At 33.5% G+C, this 17,235-nt stretch overlaps 1 protein-coding gene across 3 annotated transcripts in view; it reads right to left on the bottom strand.

The window, feature by feature from the left end:
• Positions 1-17,235, bottom strand: part of LRP1B (LDL receptor related protein 1B) — a 2,222,640-nt gene that overhangs the window by 362,870 nt on the left and 1,842,535 nt on the right. For all 3 annotated transcript variants that reach the window (XM_072613193.1, XM_072613191.1, XM_072613192.1), the window contains 4 exons: positions 12,933-13,061; positions 10,844-10,966; positions 8,553-8,693; positions 6,890-7,077 (listed from right to left, as the gene is read on the bottom strand). In XM_072613193.1, the coding sequence (XP_072469294.1) occupies positions 6,890-7,077; positions 8,553-8,693; positions 10,844-10,966; positions 12,933-13,061 (581 nt within the window). The remainder of the gene's footprint in view (positions 1-6,889; positions 7,078-8,552; positions 8,694-10,843; positions 10,967-12,932; positions 13,062-17,235) is intronic.

The raw sequence follows: 17,235 nt of genomic DNA, 5'->3' as shown, positions 1-17,235 counted from the left end.
CATAAGAGGAGAATAGATGACTCTGACATGATCTGAAAGCCTGTCGACTCCAATCACATCCTTTAGACCAGGAAGTGACCTAGCTTAGCTCCAAGAGGTTTAACATCTTGAGATGCACAATGTCCTGCCTTCCAGGGGCCATCTAGGTAAAGTTATAGATGCATACCATAAATCTATAGTGGGTCATATTATCACAGTCAGGGTCAGGAATTTTCTCAAGAATTTTAAAGGTATAGATTGAAACGAGAAAAAAGGAATCACAGATTCCTAGACTACAAAAGTACTTTACAGGCCACCTAATCTTTCACCTGAACAAGAATCCCTCTACAAAATACATGAAAAGTAGTCATACAACTTCTGATTAGAGACTTCTATTTAGAGGAAACATACTATCCACTGAGGCCACCCATTCCCCTTCAGGGGATATTGTTGGGAAATTTTTCTTACTTCAAACTTAAATTTTTTTTTGTTAATTCTTATTCAGCATTCCAAGATCTGTCCAAGAAGGATATGGACATAAGTTTTTGCTTATTTGTTTATCTCATTTCCAAATGGTAGCCCTTCAAATACATGACAGCAGTTATCATGTCCCTTCTAAGTATTTTCTAGACTAAATTAAAAGGGGCTTCAAAAGGGCAGGGCTCAGGGGCTAACTACAGTAATTATATGGTAAATCCAAAGAGAAGTATTTCATAGACTTATCTCTTTGGAAGGGCAAAGTAATGGGAGAATGTTAAGTCTCCTGGGAAGACTTAGAAGGTAATGCATTACATGATCTGACACATTTCTTTAGAATCAATATTATTTGCAGAACAGAATGTTTTTTAAGTTAAAATGTGAGCCTATCGCATGGCAGAGAGAATGAGGTGGAGGAAATTTGATTTCAATGGAATAAGTTTACTAACCAAGTCTCATTACATAAAGAAATAGATATATAGAGATATACATACATATATACACAACACATATAAAATATACATATGTATGTATATAGATCTATATGTATCTACATATACATATCATAATACACTCTTCATATATGTATATATATATTTTATTCATATTATATTTATTTCATTTATCACAGTTTACATTATATTATGTTATATACATTCATTCTGCACTAGATTCCCTGAAAGCTTGGGGTATCTTTCTTTGCACTATACACTTTGGACCAAGGTTTACCTAAAAATCATCAGCACTAAAAGTGTTTTCATCTCTGAAACTACTCAGAGGGTTAACAAATCAAAATAAAGGCTACAAGCTGTTAATAGTTTGTCATCAGTCTGTGAAGCTGCTATTTCTCCTTAGCCACAGATACACAAACCCTAATATCTTGCCTGCTGTGGCAAGCCAAGGAAGATCAGCACTTGCACTGTGCAAGAGGTAAATGAAAAATGCAAGAGGATACAACAAGGTATTGCTACAAATTAGATCAATTGATCCTGTGTGTTCAGAGGGTAGAAGAATGAGTGGAAATACAGATTAGACTGGAGGAACAGCTTAGGAAAACATGCAGGAAAATGGGCTGATATATTCTCAATGCATTTTAGCAAAATTCAAAGAGCAAATGTCTTCACACTTCTAATAAGGTTTCTCAAAATCCCTTGGGATGCCCAGTTTCAGATATATAGACCATCTCAGACACTCATGTGATTGATGTATATTTAAAAATTTTGAGAAAAAAATAAATTCCTAAAATAATAATACTGATAATAACTAGCATTTATATGACATTTTAAGTTTTTCAAAGTGCTTTTTCATGTACTAACTCATCTGGTTCTCATAACAAGCTTGTGTGATAGGTACTATTATTACCCCCATTTTAAAGATGGGCAAACTGAGAAAATGCAAGTTGCCCAAAATCACCTAGGTAGTGTCTAAGGCAGGATCCAACTCTACCAGTCTATCCATTGTGCTGCCTAGTTGCTTCTAATAATAAACTCACAAAATAAAAATCTATGATCATAATAATTGCATTATAATTCTGTAATCACCTTCTCCCCCAAAAGTTTTCAATAATAGAGTTGAGGGTTTTTTTTAATGGATTCTAAAGAATAAAAATCATCTCAAAAGTCATAATCTCACAATGAAGGAAAAAAATACAAAAAAGAATTGCATCCAATGAATTATACTTTCCTCAGAAGAAAACTTTACTTTTCCCTCATAAAGTGTACCGAGGAAATATAAAAATTCAGGCATTAAAAAAAAGGAAATATAAAACTTAAGAAGACAATAATAATGAGTTTAGGGTAAATGTAAAAAAGGACAAAACAGAATGATATTGGCACATTTATTGCAACTAATAAATAATTATTTGTTGATTGTTGATTGATCTCTTACCCCTGATCTAAAATTTGAACTCAAACTTTCATGAAGGTAATTAAAGTTCAATATTATTTTCATTTTCCTTATGATTATGTATGGTATGAGCTCATCTGAGACTAGGGAGATTGACAACAAAATTTCCTGAGTAATATCTTTCCTTGAAACTCCCTCCTCCCCAAACCTCAAAAAAAGAAGCAAACAGAAAGTACACTCCCAAATTCTAGTCATACTACTAAATAAATCTTATCTATTTTCCCAGGTTTTCACAAAGCCAATGAGAACTCAAGCCAAGTAAGAGATAATATTTAACAATGCCGATTGCTTTGGTTGTAATATACCCACCAGAAGCATACTGCTTTCCCTAAATGAACATTTATTCAACATGGTGAATTATCTTTTTTTGTCAGAATGAGATTCTTACTTTGCCTAAAATGGTATTGCTCCCATTGGAATTGTTAAATACATTTTATTTGCTTTACCACAAACGTGTAAATGTTCTACAGGCTATAAGGTCTGAATCTTGCTTTTGTAAGTAATTTTCATTTTCATGCAGTTTAAGAAGTATTTTTATTATGTTCCACTAATATTGTAAAGAGAATTGAATGGGTTATTGAATATGTTCCCCCAATTCCCCTAGAAATATAGTTAGTAAAGATGCCTGTCAAGCTACTTTAAAAACAAAAGTTATAAACATCTTATTGTATGCTTGTTTTTTTGTGAATTTTATCATTGTAAAACTGTCTTGTGAAAGTCCATGTTTATATAATATATGCTATTTCAGATGGAAAAGTTGAACTTGAAGCTTGTGATCCAAACATTATTATAAGAACAAGATGCTTTCAAGGGTTTTCAAAATCCAGTGATATTCACTACAGATTTTTAAGCCATACAGGATGTAATATATTCTTTGGTCCCTCATGTGGGTTTCTTTCTAAAGTTCTAGTTTTATCACTTTGAGCTAAAGGAAGGAAGGATAGATGGAATGAAGGAAGAAAGGAATGGAGGAAAGAAAGAAAGAAAAAAGGAAAGCAGGAAGGAAAGAAGGGAGAGTAGAAAGGAGAGAAAAAAGGAGAGGAGAGAGGAAGGGATGAAGTAAATTATTATTTATTAAGTACCAAAACATTGCTTATGCATTTTACAAATATCTTGTTTAATATAGAACATAATCAGTTGTGTGCTAGTAAATGTTTAACAACCAGCTCTCCAATGCAAGACATGCTTTAAAATATAATCTACATTATTAATATTTTCTTAAGTTTAGAAATCATCAAAATAATAAATCCAGCACTTATTGTTATGTTTACTAATTTCTGCCACAAAAATGTTTAAACTACAAATGTAACAGTAGGCTTAGATGAGCTAGTTCAAACTAACTCTAGCACACCCCTGTATACAGTTCCCATCTAATTGAAATTTCTTACTGAATATAGGCATAAGATACACAGAAATATACCTACAATACAAAATAGTACATCACAAATACATCAGAAATATGTAAATTTGAAGTGTTACATGAAATGGGGGGAAGTTAATGGATAGGACTGTCTGAAAAAGAGGAATAAATGAGATGGCATTTGATTTGAGACATTAAAGATTGGGTAGGAATTCAACAGAACAGAGGCTCTTAATCTAAGGTCTGTAAACATTTTTCAATAATGTTTATATATTTTTATATTTTGATAACTGTATATCAATGCAATTGGTAAATAATACAGTAGTTAAAGTGCTGTCATTGGAGTCTGGAAGAAGAGTTCAAATCTGATCTGAGACACTAACAGTGTGATTCACATCATTAACCCCTGTCTGCCTCAATTTCCTCATCTGGAAAATAGGGAAAACAATAGCTCTTACCACCCAGGGTTGTTGTGAGGATCAAATGAGATATTAAAGTACTTCGAAAACCTCAAAGTTCTCTGAAAATACAGACTATCATTATTCTAAGTCCTGCATTTAACCAGAGTGCCATAGGGCTCCTTAACACAAAAAGGTTAAAAGTCTCTATGGAATAGAGGAAGACAAGAAACATTGACATTCTCTTTTCCCATTCCTGGGGTACGTTGCCTCCGTACCTTGGCCCCTTAAAATCCTAACCTTTCATTAATGCAAAAAATCTGATGCCATTTCTTCCATGAAACCATCTTTCCCTTCCTCTGCCCCCTAATGTTAATGATTTCTCCCTTCTCCAATCAACTAACATGACTGCATGTATGTGTTGTACCTCTTGAGAGAATTTAGGCTTCCAGAGGGTAGGTATGATTACTTGTTTTCTTTGTGTCCTGTGGCCTGGCACAGTACCTTGAATAAGGTAGGTACATATTAAATGTTTAAAGCATCATTTTCCATACATGAAGAAGAGGATGATCAGAGACAACAAAGTGCCAGTTGTGACTGAAAAATAAAGACTACAGTAAAGGTAGGCTGACCCACACTGGAAGAAGAGAAAAACAGCATGAAATAGGTCTGCAAAGAAGTAGTAGAATAATGTTAAACGCCAACAGATTTTTAACAGAGAGCCATTGAAGTTTTTCAAGGAAAGGAGTGACATGGATAGGTCTATACAAAAGAAAATAAACAAATTAACAAATAATCTAGCAGCAGGATTAAGATTAGAGAGGATAGAGGTATGAAAGCTTGTCAGAAAATTATTGAAAAAATCCAGATTCGTGGCAATGGCAGTCAGCAATGGGGGAGAGAGAGGATGCTCTACTAAGTTGGGTGCAATGGGAATAGAGAAGAGGAGAGAGATGTTAAATATATTGCAGAGAAACAATTGCCAGAACTGCATTGTTGTTCAGTTGTGCTGGACTCTTTGTGACTCCATTTGAGCTTTTTTGGAGTGGTTTTCCACTCCATTTCCTTCTCCAGCTCATTTTACAGATCAGAAAACTAAGACAAAAAGGGTTAACTAAATTATTCAGGGTCACAGAGCTGGTAAATGTCTGAGGTTGGATTTGAACTCAAGTCTTTCTGAGTCCGGGCCTGGTGCTCTATCCTCTACACTATCTAGCTGCCCAGAACCTCATTACTAACTAAAAGTCAAAGATAAGGTTAAAGAATGTAGTATCAAGTTGTTGAATATAAGAGATGGGATGAATAATGTATATTTCCTATTCATATGATATCACTAGAAAATATTCAAAACAAATATTCCCACATATAATTAGTAATATTTAAATGTTCAAAAAGATGTTTTTGTATTTTAAAATACAAGACCTTTTTAAGTGGTATAAGATGTCCCAGTGCTTTTCCACATATTGTAGAACAGATACCACCAATACGTAGGTGAAAAAAATTAAACAAATTTTTAGTTGAACACATGGGTGGTTACTTTTTCTTAAGTTATGTGACAGTATGAGTCATCATCCCAGCTATTCAAACCACAACTCAAAACCTGAAGGTTCATCCTAAAAAATTTCACAACAGACTCCTTAATATCTTCAGCCTATTTTTCTGGATCAACCATATTTTTATCATTATTTTTTCACTCATTTGAGTTTCAAAATGTTTACTGTGAAAATTAATTTTTGTATGCTGATCTCATTTAGATCTTTCCTCATAATTGCTTTTTTTCATTTCTGTGCTATTTTTGATCATTATATCTATTTATCAACTAGGGCTATTTCTATTAAAGGAAGTAGGCTTTAGTGAAAAGAACACTGGACTAGAAGTGAGGAGATGCAGTTTCCAAAAAATATTCTGACACTAAGTGTGTGACCACAAGCTGTGGGACTCAGTTTCCTCATCTGTGAAATGGAGGCTGGTGTAGCCTGAGGTTCCTTTCAACTCTTAAGATTTGATCCTAACTGACACATAATTTTTTTCATATCTGAATGTTTGCACCTTTTGCTCAGGCCAAGGCTGAGTTTGAAATAGTAATGAAATATCTAAAACATTTCCCAGATTATATTTCTCTATATTAAATCCACTCTTATGTTACACCTCTCCCATTCTCCCTGATTTTGCAAAAGAAAATGATTTTTCCAATACTACTTCTACAAGTTCTTAGGGTGTAATTTATTTCTAACTCACTCATCAAAGCATCTACATCTTTTTTTCAAGAACTTCTTTTTTGTATAAGACCCAGTTCTCTCTCAACAATATTAATTTTTCTCTTTTTATTTTGAAAGAGAAGTTGGAAGAGCAAGATGATAGTGAGATGGTTCTACCTTCTTATTCCCTAACGAAAGGGACAATGTACTCTCCCTCCCAAAAAATACACCGTCACATCTTTGTTCCCCTATGCATTTGCAAAAGAAAATAAACAAATAAAGATTATCTCCTTTTGGTTGAATTAGCATTTTTGCTAGCCTCAGCTCATTTTGAGTTTTAAACATTCCCGATCTGATCTACTTCAGGTTTTCACCACTCATTTTCTACCATTTTAAGAAAACAAAATTCTAGTTTGGTAGCATGTCACAAGAAGCATATTAATGGTTTGTTATGAGATAATTGCCCCTGAACAAAGTGCTACAGTCATCTGCAGGATTAAATATGTAAGTTTGAATGATCTCAACTAATTTAAAACTTATTAGGTAATACGCTTTATTTTATGACTACCCACCTTGTACCCAACTGGAAGATCCTGACAATCTTGAGAACAACCACTCACTTTCTTACTCAAACACTCATTTATGTGGCAGTTTCTCTCATCTGAGCCATCACCACAGTCATCCTTAGTGTCACAAAGACCTCCACTGGGAATACATCGACCACTTTTGCACATAAAAAATGAACTGTTGCATGACTGTTCTGGAAAGAGAAAAGAAAACAAATGGAATATAAAAAGCATGCCATTGCTTTGTATTCTAACTATTCATAAAACAAATATCATTATGATAACTTATCTGTCACAGTTATAGTAAAAATATGTATAGTACTTTCTACCAGATGTTATATTTTATAAGGGACATAGCAATCCAAGGGCAAATCATACTAGTGTGGAGAACACTTCTGATACATTACATAAGCTTTAACTTGAAAATGGAGACCCCAAATAAAGCTCTGTAGCAAAAGCAATGGGAAAATTTGGCTTTGATCTATAATGTAAAGAAGGAATTCAAAAACATGAAGCTACTCTGACATTTCCCTCAAGTCACAGGTCTCTGAGAAGTAGCATGTCTTGACAAATTAAGAATCTAAAATAGGTAGACAGTCTTGAATTCTTTTCCCTACCTAGAAACATAACATTGAGAGTTTTAAGTTGGGGGGAGTATGAGGGGGAAGGATATTTGTGGCGACCAATAGCAATTTCAAATATAACTGGGGAAAATATTTTTGTTTTTGCAACTATTCATAACTTTAAGATTCTAGCACTGGTAATGTGACATGTGTTAAAAGAAAAGATATTTACATGTAAAATAATATTATGGATAAACTTAGAATATGTGAATGGGTTGTGTTCTTTAAGACCAGCAAAGTGGAGGATATGTTCATATACTCTACGCAGACATATACATATGCCATGATGATTTTTAAATGACATTTTTCATAGAAGTTTCCTGAGGTTTTTCAATAAATATACAACTTCCTCTAGAAAGAACCATATTCTCTATAGTATAGCTGTATAATTAATTTTACTTTGCTTATAAAAAATAATCATACATTCATTTCTTCTATGTAACTCATTACTTGTTTCTTGGTTCATTGCCTTCAAACAGACACACGCAGGAAAGTCATTTTGAGATTACATATACACATAATTTGGGCTAACATAGCTTTTAGGCTTGAGTAAGCTAGACTATTTCCTACAAACTCCCTATCTGTTGGCTAAGTTAAACATGCTTAATTTTTTCCAACTAGCCCTTGATTGGGACGTCATAGAAGTACAGCATATTCAGATGTTAAAAGCAAATTTACTGTGTAAAAACAAAACTTTCCAAAATCACATGTGGTATATTTTAAAGGACTTATAATAAAAAATGCTATCTAATTTCAGAGAGAGAACTAATAGAGTCTGAGGACAGAATGAAGCATAATTTTTTCACTTTATTTTTCTTGCTTTTTTTTTTTTTACAACATGGCTAATATGGAGATATATTTGATGATTTCATATGTACAATTGTTATCACATTGTTTGCATTCTCAATGGGTGGGGAGGGATAGGAAGGAGAAAGAATTCAGAACTAAATTTTTTTAAATGACATTTCATGCAAATTATCAACCTATTTCTTTTACAAAAAAAGAAAATGCTAAAAATAACATATGTATATGGTATAAATCTGAACCTGCACTTTTGCACTTTGCGTTTAATGGTGCTTCATCAGAATGGTCAGGGCAATCAAAGTCTCCATCACACTGCCACTGAGAATTTAAAAGACATCTCCCATCAGCACAACTGAATTCCTCAGGACTACATTGACGATATCCTAGAGACAAAGCAATAACAATTTTTAATGCTCCATAGAACATGTATTCATTATAAATATAACCATTCTTTACAGTCAACACTTGATTAACTGTGTGCATTAACTGTGTGTGTATTATGCGAGCTAGTTCCTTATTCCTTCTGGGTTGGGAGACTGTATTCTTCAAGCAGGGAAAATGGTTGTGAAAGATTCTGCCAAAACTCAGCTGGTAAGCCTGAAAAAAATTTATTTCCTGTAATATGTTGAACAGGTGATAAGGAGCCAGGGATGTAACCCAATCAGTTGAGCAATACCTAGTTTTCTATTATCTGAATAAACACAACCCTTCATTGGTGTGGAGAAATTCAAAGCGGATGACATTATACAGGTTTCCAAGATTAATCTCTTTTTGGCATAGTGCAATGAATGTGTTACAAACACTGCAAATGCATGTATTGATAAGCAGTTAAAATGATCAGGCTCACAAGCTATAATGACTTTTTTTACCTCTAAGTAGTATTCAAATTAGAGCAACACCATTGCTAATCACAGCAAAAACATTAAGGAAATCACATCTAGGTTTATAGATCCATTAGTATGAACAAGGAAGAAATCTTTTACCAACAGCCAGCAATTTAGAGATTTTATTTTAGAGTCAGAGTCAAGTAATCACATACAACATGGATTCATTAGTGTGCACCTGCAAGAATGTATGTTTATGTATACATGCACACACACATTCTTTAAATTGGTCTTGATCAAAGATATGAAGATACAAATTGGATTTTTTTTTTTAATTTTGCAGGAATAAGTATCAGTCTTATTAGGAAATCTTTCAGATGACCATTGACTGCTGACATCTCTTTGGGGAGCTTTTCAAGGCTTCATCTTTTCTTTATCCAGAAACTTGGCATATCAAGTCAAAATCTTGCTTTAATAAAGCTCATAATATTTAACAAAGTTCTGTTCTGGAAAGAGAACTGAAAAAGGAATCATAAGATGATCTAAACATTAAACTATCCTTATCCTATTCTTTTTGGAGGAAGTCCCATAAGGCATCACTCTACAAGGAGAAGAAGCTCTTTAGGCTCATGTTAACATATTCACATTCAACACATTTTAAATTATGCATTCATGTTTCTATTTTCCTACACGTACAATTGGCAATTTATGCTTTAATATCAGTGGGACACCAGATTTTAGTTTGAATATTTTTTACAAAGACATTTGAGAATGAATTTAATATAGGACAAAGCTATGTAAAATCATTTAAATGATTTTACATATATATGCATGTGTATAATGTGTATTTTAATATGTAGATATATAGTATATATATATACATATATGCATATAAATGGATATATGTGTGGCATACATTCAAACTGATTATTGAACTTAGTGGGATTAGGCATAATTTCTTGCTTAGGATTTGGGTTGCATTTCCTCTACCAAGACACTGCAACCCCTCTTTGCCTCAGTGGATATCCTTTAAAACTTGCTAGAGCCAAAGTAAATTGGTGCCTGGTAGTCATCCTTCTGGTAATGAGTGCTTCCAGAGTTAGCTAGCCTAGTCCTCCAGTATAGGCACAGAATCCTTTGCTAAGTTCATTCTCAAACTATCCAGCTTGCTAGGAACAGCCTCAGTTTATGTTTTGATAGTCATCAAGAATTTTCATGGTTATCTCCATGCTATGAAGCATAAGGATAAGATTTTGGTGGAAATTATATAGATAAGCTAAATGAAAATTGAGGTTTAGCTGGTGTGGTTCATATTGTCAGTTTCTTGAAGAGTCAAAGTAGACCTTTCCTCTTCCCTTAGCCAAGATTGTTTTGGCCCTGCAAGAACATGCACATACAGAGACATGCATGCACACACATGCATACCAGCATACATGCACAAAACATAATTTAGTGATGCAAATCACCCAAACATTTGCCTTTCATAAGAAAGAACAAAGACAATTGAGGTAGAGTTTCCTCTAAGAATTTGTTCTTCTCCTAGAATTTGCTTATACATTGCTATAATAAGATGACATGATTTTTTTTTCCACTTTGGACTCTCAGTGTTTTGTTTTCTTTTTTAATCCTGTCTCATCACATCTTTGACAAGACAGTCACTACTTGTTTGGAGAGCTTCCTAGCTTGGAAGTGCAGTTATTTATACTTGCCACATTCCAGTGACTCATCAGATCCATCTCCACAGTCATCATCATGGTCACAAACAAATTGCTTGGGAACACATACTTTATTATGACACATGAAAGCATTTTCATCACAAGTATTATTGGGAGCTGCAAAAAAAAAATCAGATCAAAATCAGAAAAACAAATATCTCATTATTTACCTTCTGAATAAAATAAAAGCTTCTTTCTCTAAATTCCACATTTCAAGTGCAGTCTTTTAAATCACAATTATTTGGGGGAATTTGCTTCAATTGACAAAATATTAAATAAGCTAAAACCCTGGTGGGGTGGAGGGATAGAAATAACACCAGTAAAGGAGGTTACTATTTATGTAAGCTCTATGTCAAGTATGAAATTTTTGTCTAGACTAGTGTGTGATTGGTACTGCAAAGCCCATTACAAATGAGGGCCTCTGAGGAAAGTGAAGATTAATTCTTTTCCTGCCTAAAACCTCTGAACTTAATGCAGGCTTGTGAAACTCAAGTTAATTACTCCACTTCTAACTCATAGGCTGTCTTTTTTTTTTTTTTAAATTTCAAACACCAGTGTCTTATTTGGCATTAACTCTTTCAAGTCTCTGGAATATCATTTAATATATCACTGTAGAGTTTACTAAATGGGACCCCAGTGGCTCAAAAGAGTTAATTTGCCTCCCAAAGTGTACAATTCGCTACAAAGGAATTCTTTTGGGCACCATATGCCTCCCTAAGTACATGCACGATCAGTTAATATGCAGCCCTCAGTGGCCTCATTAACCTTTAAAGCCACATGGATCAGTCTCAAGATAAGAATAAATGCTACTAGACCAATATCTTCACAGTAGTATACATATATAAGATCTCAGATTGTTTCCTCTCCTTTCTCTCTCTGTACACATGCACACAAACATGCATGCACACATGTATACAAAGCACACATCTCCTCCGAAAGATAATGAAGGTCTCAAGTATAATATTCTGGGTTCATAAAGACAGGATATAAGAATGAGAATTGATTTAAATCACTTTAATCCTTTATAAGGAACTATATTCTCTGTACAATTGTTTTTGCTAAGCTGGTTAGTCCTGCCAGCATTCAAACCATTCAAAGATTATTTTTTTTTTTTTAATATTGGTGGATCATGGAAGGGATATTTTAACATTATAATTATTGCAACTGTCACCTGAAAATTCTCCAAGGTTACTGAGATCCTGAAATATAACACATTGTCTAATTCTGGTAAGTATTGATCGCATATTCAAGTTACATGGATCAATTTCAAGATGAGAATAAATGACCCTAGAACAGTATCATCATAATAGTATACATACTCTCCAGTTGTGCTTCTCCTCCTTTCTCTCTCTATACACATTCATGCAAACATGCACACACTCATACACACACACACATGTATACAAGGCACACACCTTCTCCAAAAAATGATGGCTTAATGATCCTTGTGACATATCATTTACAACACTTTTTGATGACAAATGACTACATTATCTCTAGGAATATCATGTGTTTACCAATATTCTGATCAGATAAGACAGATTACGGAGTATCTAAAACAGGAAAAGTAAAACTCCATCTTATTTTTCTCCTTTAGGCTTAAGAAGGCACAAAGATAGCACAGCCTTCCAAATAAAATGACTTTTTTTTCCTACAGGTGCCATGAATAAGAATCACTGGAAATGAGGGAATGTGTACAGAGATGCATAATGATGGATTATGTATCAATAAGGTTATTGAAGTAAAAATTATATCTAGCATACAAAACCATTACCAAAACCCATGTTATTCATAATTTTGATAATAGTTGAAGAGACATTTTAAAACTCACAACTTAAACATTTGCAGACTATAATAGTGCATATATAACACAGCATATGTAATATATTACATATAATGTTATATTACACAATTGTATATCAATATACTATATTACATATTATATATTAATAAAATGATATAATTCTATCTAATTATTTGTTATAATACCCATAGTTCCAGGAGAAGAGAAATGATTCAGTGAAGAAAGGTGAGCACAGAAAATCTGAGGATACTTTTTCATTGAGCAAAAGTAAGTGCTTACCACAGCCAGCTGTGGAGAGCTCATCACTTCCATTTGGACAATCCCTTTCACCATCACAAAGCCAGTGCCTAGGCACGCAAGCATGGGAACCTAAACAGCTGAACATATCAGCTGCACAGGTCACAGCCCCTGAAGTTCAAAATGAAAATGTCAGTAAAGTATGAGAAACTTAACTGAAAATTTATTTCCTGTGGGAAGAAGGAAGTTAGGCTACCAAGAATAATATGCATGTATGTGTACGTGTATGTGTACATGTATGCATGTGCATGTGTGTGTTCACCTATGTGTGTATATATACATATACAAAGTTTATATATACTATATATTAAATATATATCATATATGTATAGAAACACATATATATACATATACACACATACATATGTTTCCATGGCTGTGCCATCTAATTGCCCAAATTGGGATTAATAGTGAATTTATATCATATTAAGAATCTTGTAACAATGTACAAGGGATGAGACATAGTTTTCCTTTAATTTCTTCTTATTATACTTTAAATTCCCCCATGAACTTTTCTCAGACTGAATGGAGAAGCAATAATTGTAGTCATTCTAATTTTTCCTTTCCCTTATTCAATCTAGATGCAGAACTCCAAAAGTTTACATGGAAATCATGTGGAAAGGGAACTAATTTGAAAGACTCTAGGTTCTATTCCTTTACTTACTAATAATATACATTGTGACCAAGACAAATACACAACCACCTTATTTTCAACTTTTACTTTAAAAATGAATTATTTATGAAAATATTTGCTAAAAAATAATATTTTGAAATTACTCAAAATATACAAAAAGGCAATCATAGAAAAAATATTTATTAATTAAATTGAGAATAGCTTTCTCCTATCATTAGAATCAGAATGATTTGATTGGATCTGTAATTTATTTCTTGCTGTGCCCTCTACTCAACTGTTATAAATATAGAATTTCTTGTATTCAATTCAACTAAACAAATTGAGTACTTACTATCAAAAATTACTTGAGATAGAATACTCTTTGGGTATATTTTTAAGTCTTAATTAAGTACTTCCATTATAAATTAGTTACTACTGATTAGTGTAAATTAGTATTCTACTTATCAGTTAGTATTTATCTAATGTGTACCATCATAAAGGGTTTCATGAGATTTCTTATGATTCTCAGTCACCCACAGAACTTAAGTACTTCTGATGGATTTCACAGGAATATACAACCCATTTGACAGAAAAGACAAAATAAAAAGGATAAATCTGACTTCTCTTACACATGGCAGCCTTTTAAGTATTTCTTTTATTAAAGTCAAATGTCTGTAGTTAGAAATGAAGAAACTGGGGTTGAGAGAGGTTATGTGATTTGCCCAGTATCAGACAGCTAACAAGTCAGAGATGGAATATGTTCCCAAATCTTCTTGAGTCCAAGCCCTCAGCTTATAGCATTTTCACTTGATATCTTATCAATGTCCTTTCTAAAATGTAGCACCTAGAAATGAGCATAATAATCTACAGATGGTCTAATATAGAGTACAGAGACATGACTTCCCCAATTCTGGACACTGTGTCTCTCCATGCAACCCTACATAATATCAGCTTTTCATACACACCATATCATGCTATGGACTCACTTGAGATTTCAGTGTGTTCAGCTATCCACACACATATACACATACAAACACATGTACACATCCATACATATACACATCCACACACATATACATACACACACACACACACACACTTTTGCACTTTTCAAAAGGGCAAAAAAATTTGCATTTTTGAAAGTTAATTTTATTTTGGAGTCCAAATATAAGACTTTACCTTTATCCTTTTAAATTTCTTTCTATTAGATTTGACCTGAAAACCTAGCCAATGGAGATTTTTCTATAGTCTGAGCCTGTCCTCTGGTGTATTTGCTCCACTTATAGTTTTGTTTCAGCCATTAATGGGATGACCGTGGCATCGAGGCCTTTACCACAATCATTGATTCAAATATGAAATTGTATAATTCCACTTTTGTATCCAAAGTACCATGTGCATAACTGTTAACACTGATTAAGAGGAAGTTGGGAGTTACAACAAGATAGTTCTAGAGTTGGAAATGACCTCTGTCATCATGTAATCCAATGACATCATTTTTATAGATGAGGAAACTGAGGCCTGGAAAAATTAAATGGGTTACCCAAAGTCATTCAAGTAAATGGCAGAGCTAGGATTTGAACTTGGTTCATCTTAATTAGAGTTCCTATCTCTATTCAGTACACTGCAGCTGCCTAAGGAGGATATTATCATGTACATTCAGAAGAAATTTGTGCTTGAGGTGGGATATCTATAAAGATGAATGGGGATCAATTTTTAAGATTTTGTAAAGGAAAGAATTCAAAAGTATCCCAATATAATGGAAAGGACCACATATAGTGTTTTAATCAGACATAAAAACCCAGAAAGCTACCAAAAGGACATTAGGGCTACTGATCTATCTATCTATCTATCTATCTATCTATCTATCTATCTATCTATCTATCTATCTATCTATCTATCTATCTTTCTATCTATCCATCTATCTATCATCTATCTATCTATCTGTCTGTCTATCTATCTATCTATCTATCTATCTATCTATCTATCTATCTATCTATCTATCTATCTATCTATCTGGTTGTGTTTTCTCATCACTATAAAATCATGATGAGAATAGTCAATGCACACATCAAGGGTATTCTCAGTCTAAATATGAGAAGGTATCAGGAAGGTTTCCATAGGTATTTTACTCTAGATTATATACATTTTTTATGTCATGACTGACTAAGGAGGAGGAGAAAATATAAGATCTTGCTGTACTTATTGATTTTAGGAAAACATTTGATTTGTTACAAGAAAATGCAGACTTAAAAGCTCTTCTCAGATAAGATTTCCTTCATATATATATATATATATATATATATATATATATATATATATATATATATATATATATATATATATATATATATATATATATAATGTATAACAAAATCATATAAAACTTCCTTATAGGAGGGACTGGAGAGATAACTACTCAATGATCTGCTGAATAACAACATTATATAAGGTATGACACAATGAGACATCTTTTAAAGATGTTTTTCAGTGTTTTTGAAGATGCCCTAGGTGACATCTAGGGGAAAAAAAGATTTCCTAAGTCACCAAACACTCCTAACTCTAGATGACCACAGACTAATCTCGTTTACCAGATAATTTTCTTAGTGAAATCTATAATCATGTGGGGGAAAAAAAAGAAAAAGATCCCCCTAAACATCCACACTCTAAAAGCACAGTGGATAAAAAAGCTTAGTTCTCAGACTATGACATGTAGCTGAACAGGCAGACCACTGAATCAATCAGGATTTGTATCTTGGGCAGGTGAACAGGGAATGGATGATGAACTGAGTCTAAAACTGGCTGGGAAGGAAATCACAGATTCTCAGAGCCAGAAGGGATGGAAAAAGGTCACTTCCCTCTTCCACCTTCCCAATCCCCCAACAAGGGGTAGTTCAACAGAACTGAAAGTACTGCATGGTTTCTTCAAATGATCCAGCTTCGGAAATTCCTCTTCAGTTAGACTGGACTAGATGACATCCAGTGGTAATATCTGGTGGTAACATTTGGTTCTGAGTCTACTTCTTCCAAGTGGTCCCAATTCAATCCAAGAATTGGAGAACCTTGTGGTACTACAACAGGGCCAATTTATCCTGTGGGAAATTACCCCAAGAACCAATAACTTTTACCGCTCCTATACACAGATGCAACAAGAATATCTGCAAAGTGTATATTATTCACCAATGCTGCACCCTGACTTCCCTGGAGGCAGTCTTAACCTGAAGGGTAAGAAACTGTGTCATTTGTACTTCATCATCTTTTTTCCCCTTTCAAGTTCTTCCTAAGACAGAAGATGAAAGAGTCCAATGACTGCTTCTTACTGAAGAGAGTTTAGAACTGAAGAAATTCCCAGACGACCTAATTGGGAAGCTGTACTATGACACTACGCTAGGAACTTGACATTTTACTTTTCTTTTTGTAACCTAAAAATCACTCCTTTGTAGTTAAATAATAAAGTTTCTTTCAATCCCAAGTGAATAGGAATTCTTTTTGAAGATAAATCACACATTGAAAAAATTTTGCAATGCTTTTAATTATCCCAAACTACTCCTTGTGGCAAAAGCCTCACTTTTATACAATATTCTCTTGGAATTCTATAAAACTGTAAATTATGGAGCACTGCCATTTCAGAAGAATTAAAACCATCAGTTACCAAAGGTGCAACAGAAAGAATTC

Source organism: Notamacropus eugenii, chromosome 5 (assembly GCF_028372415.1).
Source record: "Notamacropus eugenii isolate mMacEug1 chromosome 5, mMacEug1.pri_v2, whole genome shotgun sequence".
NCBI classification, from domain to species: domain Eukaryota; kingdom Metazoa; phylum Chordata; class Mammalia; order Diprotodontia; family Macropodidae; genus Notamacropus; species Notamacropus eugenii.
This window is presented reverse-complemented; position numbering and strand designations above follow the sequence as displayed.